Genomic DNA, 7,805 nt, shown 5'->3' on the forward strand with positions numbered 1-7,805 from the left:
AAGAATAAGTCTTGCAGTCAATTATTATGTTTATTGGCACCCAAGCAGGCCTTGTGTTGGGGAGGGTAGACACCAAGAAGGGACTCTTTCTGGAATCTCACTTTGGAATTTAAACTCACCCTAGAATAAAGCTCCTTTTCTACTTTCAACATAGTGCCGAGGATGCAAGTTTTATACTTCAGAGGTTACGCCATAGTAAAGGATGGTTTTCCACCAGCACCTCAATTCCAAAGAGGAGGCTTTTGTACCGTTAAGGAAAAAAAATCACAGATGAAATGTTAGGATCTCCCAGATCTCAATACACTAAACTTAATTAAATACACCGTCTTACTAACCACGCAGGCCAAGTCCCGTTCACATATACCAAATACTTTTCTCTTAGCTTCCTTTCTGCTTGGCTGTGCAGCCCAGGTTCATCTATGGTCAGGGGCAATAATCCTCCTTGGCAATCTCTCACAATTCTTTCTTTTACAGCTATTTCTGTAGGAGCTTCAAGGATGGGGAATTGGTGAAGGCCAAGTAGTTAATTCTTGATGTCAGAAATATATAGCTCTTCGAATCAAAATTTAAAGTTCTATTAATAAAAGAATATCTTATAGATTCTTCCTTAACTGGCTATTTCTCAAATGAAAAAAGACACTGAGAAAAGATAATATTTAATGAATAGAGGAAAACTATCACAGGTCACCTCTTTAAGGTTGTAAACAATTGAAATTCAGAGCACTGCAGGAGCTGAGGTATTAAAGAGGTAGAAGTGCAGCTATGTGATTATACCAAATACCACCGACTGTAGATGGATTTATGCCTTATTAATATGTATCAATAAAATTGATCTGTTAAAAAAAAAAAAGAGGTAGAAAGCACCAACCCACTGCAGAACTACTCATACTCTGCAAATAGATTTGTAGAAGAATAACCCTAAACACCATTTCCTTTTTTGCATATAGTATCTTAGGTCATAATCAGTGATTAAATGTCCAGTGACAGATGATGAAAATGCTTACAAAGCTAAATACACATCAGTAACTGAGAACTGACGCTAAGTATTCAGTTGGACAATTTAAATGGTGCCAATGAGGAATTAATAATCAGGACAACAACAACAAAAAAAGTTACATGGCCAATATTTCTAGCTTCCCAACTGAAAAAACATGATTTCAATATTTTCCAAATCTCAAGGAAGAAGAAGGCCGACACTAAAGAGGGCAAGAGAACGTGCACTGGCATGGGATATGTGATATAATGACACTTGTATTCATAATCAACTTCCGAATGTGACTCCACATAAAACAAGAAACACTATGGGGATAAAAGAGAATGAGAGAAAAAAGCAGCAGAGATTAGAGCCAAAGAAAACCTGTTAGACCTGAGCTCTGGGATCAACACTACCTGCAGAGGTTTCTATAACCCAGTGAGCACTGCTTAGCATCAAAGAAATCATTTTACTTTGAGGTGATTGTATTGTTCTACTCAAAGGACAGGATGGAATGGCTAAACAACTTTTTTTTAACACAAAGCAGACGTTATCAAGTGTCGGTGAAGACGCGGAGCGGAACTCGCACACACTGCTTGTAGGAACGCGAAATCATACAGCCACTCGGGAAGACAGGGGGCAGGTTCAGAGGAAGTTAAAGACACTCCCACAGGAATCAGCAATCCCATTCCTAGGTGCATACCCTAGATAAATTAAAGCTATGGGTACATAAAAACCTGGAGGTGTTTATAGCAACGCCATTCATATTTGCCCCAAACTAGAAACAATACAAATTTCCTCCAGTGAGTGGATGGACAAATGAGCTGTGGTATATCCACACATTAGCCAACAACTCAGCAACAACACTACTGAAACCCACAACAATGTGGATAAATTGCAGATGCATTATGCTAAGTGAAAAAATCCAGACTCAAAAGGTTTTACGATGTATAATTCCGTTTTCATAATGTTCTGGAGGGAAACGGACTTTGGCCCAGTGGTTAGGGCGTCCGTCTACCATATGGGAGGTCCGCGGCTCAAACCCCGGGCCTCCTTGACCCGTGTGGAGCTGGCCATGCGCAGTGCTGATGCGCGCAAGGAGTGCCGTGCCACACAAGGGTGTCCCCCGCATAGGGGAGCCCCACGCGCAAGGAGTGCGCCCGTGAGGAAAGCCGCCCAGCGTGAAAAGAAAGTGCAGCCTGCCCAGGAATGGCGCCGCCCACACTTCCCGTGCCGCTGACGACAACAGAAGCGGACAAAGAAACAAGACGAAGCAAATAGACACCAAGAACAGACAACCAGGGGAGGGGGGGGAGTTAAATAAATAAATAAATCTTTAAAAAAAATAATAATAATGTTCTGGAAAAGGCAAATCTAAAACAATGGCAACAGATCATTGGTTGCCAGGGCTTAGGAGTAGGGGGAGAGTTTGACTACAGAGAGGCAGCATGCGGGGATTTTGGGGGGTAAAGGAACTGTTCTGGTTCCTGACTGTAGATGTGGTTACACAACTACGTCCATTTGCCAAAACTCAAAAAAAAAAAAAAAGAAAGTATAAATATATTCTATATAAAGTTTAAAAAGGGAGGAAAAATCCCTCTACCTACTTGAGGATTTGTAACTTTTTTCTCCTGTGGAGGGGTCTCTTAAGTGGCCACTGTTACTTCCCAACAGCTCACCCAGCACTCAGAGATACTCTGGGTACACCCCCCTCCTGCACCCACAACTGAAGCTCCTGTTCTGGAGGTGGTCAGCGTCCCCCGGAGAGCAGACTTTTTTGTATCAGTCTTTGAACGCTTGGCCCTTGGTCCCTCTCCTTTGGCAGGTGTGGCTCTGATGGCTGTTCCCATCTTCCTGGCTTCTCCATTGCCTCCTCTGCTGACTCCTCCTTCTCTGCCATGCTTTAAACATTCTCGCCCCATTCCTGTTTTCCTTCTGAGCTCCCATCACTCTCCTGGCTTCCTCGTGACTCCTGCCTGCAGGGTATTCCAGAATGCTGGCAGCCCTTTATCTCCTTCGGTCGCACACTTCCAGTCGCCCAGGAGACAGTTCCTCCCAGGTAGCTCTCTAGTACCTCAACTCTCTCAGCCTAAAGCACGGTTTTTTCTATTTCTCCCATCAAAAGGTCCTCCTCCTGAATATTTTCATGCCACCCTTAAATCAATGAGCCAACTCAACTTGCAGTATAATCTCGGATGCTGCCTTTTTCCTTGCAATTGGGTACGTGTCCCAAAGATTCCTGAAGAAATCATTTTTGTCCAGCCCCACTGCCATGGCTCAGACCTGGAGCCTGCCTGGATCACTGCGGGAACATAGAAACCGGTGTGCATGTCCCCTGAGCTCTTCCTTCTTTAATCCATCCTCTAGTCTACCCACCTGCTTCGAAGGAGTGGAAGATCATCTATCACTTCATCATCTCTAGAGAAGGTTTGGCTGCTCTGTCTGGCAAGGCAGAGAGTCTTCAGGAACTCTCACCGCCCCACGTATGCCCTCCCCAAAGTGGCACAAATCAAGAACAGAGAATGACCTTTCCAGATAGAGGGACTAAGCATTCCTTAGTTAAAGACATAACTGACTTCTGTTAGAACCTGCAACCAAGCTTTCAAGGTCCATGGGCATGGAATTACCACATTAACTGTGCTTTAATCCAGATGTTATTGTCAAGAATCATCAACAGTTCCTCATTGCCTACAAAAAAAGGCACTAACCACTCAACTTGGCCTCCAGCCCCTTCTCAATTTGGCCTCAGTGTACCATTCCTAATTGGTCTTCTAGGGCTTTTATGTTGAACCTCCAACATTGGTTGATATGAACAAAATTTTGCTCTTCTCCACATCTATGCCTCTGTTTCGTTTTCTCCTTTGACGCCATCCAACTTTATATATCATTTACCCATTTTTCAAAGTTTAACTAAGTGCTGGATCCACCATGCCCTCTGTGACAACTGCAGCCAGGTGTAGTTCTTTTCTCTACTGTACTCCTCGTAACCTGCAGTTATTTGCCTGTGGGTTTTGTCCTCCTTGCTAAACCTAAGGATCATGTCTTTTCAATCTCCTAGTCACCACAAGGCTTAATATGTAGAAAGAACACATTTCTTGGTCAAATTAGTCTAAATCAAGATGTGCATTTCCTACGTGAATATGAGACTGGAGTTTAAAAAGTAACCCTCTTTAGATGATGATCTTTCACCCATCAGGAGGCAAAGATGTTAGAGGTTTTTTTAAAGGACATGCCAATGTAGATTAATGTTTCACACACATGCTTAACTAATGACATCAAATAACTGCATGCTGCTCAGCACGACTGCCTGGTCTAACAGTAATACTTCCTTCTACGTAGCCAGATGCAAAGGAGAACTGAAGCATCGCTAGCTTTTAGGTCCTGAATTCCAAAAGGAACAAGCTTAACACCAAATTGTAGTCTGAGCCCTTCTTGTGATTTTTAGATGCAGATATCTGTAGACCCATAGAAGCAGATGCAACCTGAGCAATCACTTTTTAATTTGGAGAAATGCAGTGAAGGGACCTGACTGAGGCCACAGAGGGAGCCCGTGCCCTCCACTGCACAGCCTCCGAAAGAGAGATGCCCAGTCCAGGTGCTCAGTCACTCCCCCAAAAGGTTATCAGGAGGATCCACAGATTACAAGTATTAACTCCCGCCCTTGTGCATGGCAGTGTGGGCTCGTGAATGAAGCAAAAGCAGCTTTAGATTTGCTTTTAATTTAGTAAGCTTTTAAAAAAGAGGTCATCAAATTGTGAGATTAGCTCTGCACACGTGCCTTCCATGGCTCTTGCGCATAAAATTGAACATAGAAAGCTGGGGCAGAGGCAGTTGTGAACATCACCTATTTATGTGCTACTCAAAATAACACCCTGAAAAAGGACTTGTCGTCCTCTAGCGGTGAAATCGAAAAATTGTTTCCAAGACAGCTAAGGGGTTTTTTTTCCAGCTCTTACAATAGGCTATGGGAAAAATATATTGAAAGAACTATTCGTCCTCAAGAAAAATAAAAATTTTCACCATGAGAAATGTGATTTCATGACCTCTGCATAGAAGATAAGTATATAAATAATAGAAATATCAAGATTTTTAAATCTGGGGTTTATAAAGTACCTTTCAATATTCTTAACAAATTAATTGTTTTATAGGTGGCATACCACTAATTTTTAATCCATACATACACAAGATACATATGATATATATGCATATTTTTTATACATACATATAATTATGTATACATTACAGGTGTTATTTTTATAATAACCTGAGATTCTAAACTAAATTGCCCTAAAATTAGACCCGCAGTCTAATAAAAACCAGAACAGACATAAAAACCTGAAGAGACATGTCAGAAAGGTTTCTACCTCAATAACTAGATCTAAAAATGTAATGAAATGTAATTGCAATTTGAGGTGGCAATTTTCACTTCTTGATGGTAAAAACACAAGGTGTCCCCTCTTCACCTCCCTCTCTACAAAAGGAAACACCTCCATACAAAACTGTGATCATTAAAAAAATAAGGACTGTCAGCATTTGGATGTGTGGATCATGAAAAATGTCCATAAGAATAAATTACTAAATTGAAGTCACATATTCAGCTATATGTCACGTTTTAAATATATAGAACCTCTTAAATTGTTAAAGAATCAAACTATCCTCACTTTAAAGATTATAAACCATCACACAAAAGACCTATCTTCTCTCAAAATAGTGTTACCTAGATTTAAAAAAACATATTTGCAACACCTTTATTTCTCTGCTGACACAAGTACTAATGAGGGCTAAAAACATTAATAGTAGCCTAGGACTAGAAAAACAAGAAAGATAGGAAAAAGACGTGGGGCCAGAAATAAATTAAAGTATAAAGGACAATTACTTAGAAGACCATATATAAAATTTGTCCCTTGAAAATTGAAGTTTCTGGGCAAAGATGTGGAAAAATTGCTTTCTCTGATGGGGATAGAGCCTATTTAATTCCACTCCTAATAAAATATTTCACAGAGCGCCACATGGTTGCTTTGTACATAAATTGTTCATTTCTTACATGCTTAGTCCTTGAATATGCTACAGTTTGCATAAAGGGGTGTGTATTAACTCACTGGAACAATTTGCTTCAGAAGCAGTTACCTCGTGGGGGTCAGGCACCAAACCATCTACGTTTCCATCGGAGGACCCTCCTCTCAGCTTCCCCGGGAGGGCCCAGTGCCCCCATCCAGCTCATCAGGTTCCCTGAAACAATGAGGAAACCACCTCCCGTGGGCCACCCCTTTCCCACGCAACCAAAATAATGATCTCCCAATCTCTCAAACCCATTAAGACAAAAGAAACCACCCTCCAGGAAGTAGCATGATTTCAGGGCAAACAAGTTTGAGACGCCGTGTCAGTCTTAACCTCAGGGATTTTGAGTTGCCAGGGTTAAGGCATTAACCTTCCAGCAATTACTGGGACATAATTTGCAAATATGTCAGAACTCTTCTGGGCCTCTCACGTTGAAAGACGCATGCCATCTAAATCAATACCTCTGGGGGGGGGGTCTTGAATTTAGAAAACAACATCAGATTGTGTGTGTGTGTAAGCAGAGAACAGACTGTGATCTGAATTTTCTTTTTAAAGTAGGAAAGTGCCTCGCCGCCCCCGCCCCCAGCGTAGGAAAGTGCAGCCACAGTTGACCCTCCACGAATAGAAGAAAGGAAGAGGGGATTAGGAGGAGGGACGGATTTTCAAGCTAGTCCCTCCAGAAAAAGCTATCACGACAGCGGGGAGAAACCGGTTCCTATTCTAGAGTCCAGCTCTAGAGGGGAGAAAAGTAAAGCCGACGGCTGGAATCTTGGGGATACCTTTCGGACACCTGGGGTCGGAGGAGGAGAGGGGTCTTGCGGCTCATCGGGAGAAGCGGTCCCCGTCCCCGAGTCCTCGACCCCGAGGCCTAACGACCAAACCGGGCTGCAGAGGCGACGTTCCTGCCCGGGGTGACACCCGCTCCGAAAGCATTAAGTCTGAGGGCCCCTCGGGGCGCACAGCCCCTGCTGCGCCCCGGCCGCCCTCCGGAGCCCCGATCCCGGCCGCTCCCAGCGGGGAGCCCTGACGCGCGCAGGGTCAGGGGCGCGTGGGGGCGATCCCCGCGCGGGGCGACCCCGGGAGAAGCCCCCTGACCCGGCCGCGCCCAGAGAGGCGGAAGGGGAGCGCAGCGACAGCTGAGGCGGCCGGCCGCACCTGCCAGGTGTTTGCTCTGGGCAGGCGAGGCCCCCCTTTGCCCCCGACGACGCGAGGCCCCGCTCCGCCGGGGGGAGCCCGCAGCCCGCGCCCCCACGCCTGCTCCGCCTCCGCTCGGCGCCGAGGGTCCACCTGCGGCGGGGCAGGCGGGACGGCGCAGGCCGCCCGGGAAGCCCGCACCCCGGCCGGCCGGAGGCGGCGAGGGCGGCCGCCGCGCCGCGCGGAGGGGGCGCCGGCGCCCCGCGAGCCCACCCGCGCCGCCGCGCCGCCGCGCAGTCACCTGGGTCACTCGGGGCACTCGGCGCCGCGCCGTCGCCGCCCGCCGCCAGCTCCGCCATGGTGCCCGGGTGACGCGCCGGGGCCGCCCCGCCTCCGCCTCGCCGCGCGCCCGCCGGCCCCCGCCCCCCGGGCCGCGCCGCGCACAGGTGAGCGCGGGCGCGCGGGCGGGCGGGGCGGGGCGGCGCCGGCGCGGCGGGCGCGGCGCAGAGCGCCCCCTGGCGGCCAGGTGCGGCGCGGCGGCGCGGGGCTCGGGCGCCCGAGGAGCCGGCGCGGCCCGGAGCTCGCGGGGGGCTGGGGCCCTGATCCCCGCCCGCGTCCCGGGCCCGAGACGGGGCGGGCG

The 7,805-nt window shown here is 47.1% G+C and overlaps 1 protein-coding gene across 3 annotated transcripts in view; it reads right to left on the reverse strand.

The window, feature by feature from the left end:
• Positions 1 to 7,548, reverse strand: part of MAP7 (microtubule associated protein 7) — a 203,871-nt gene extending 196,323 nt beyond the window's left edge. For 2 of the 3 annotated variants that reach the window (XM_071218686.1, XM_058307540.1), the window contains exon 1: positions 7,467 to 7,548. In XM_071218686.1, coding sequence (XP_071074787.1) covers positions 7,467 to 7,524 — 58 coding nt within the window. In that variant the 5' untranslated portion in view covers positions 7,525 to 7,548. The remainder of the gene's footprint in view (positions 1 to 7,466) is intronic. The other variant, XM_058307538.1, reaches the window with a different exon arrangement.
• Positions 7,549 to 7,805: the final 257 nt, after the last annotated feature.

The sequence above is a fragment of the Dasypus novemcinctus genome, chromosome 11, assembly GCF_030445035.2.
Source record: "Dasypus novemcinctus isolate mDasNov1 chromosome 11, mDasNov1.1.hap2, whole genome shotgun sequence".
NCBI classification, from domain to species: Eukaryota; Metazoa; Chordata; class Mammalia; order Cingulata; family Dasypodidae; genus Dasypus; species Dasypus novemcinctus.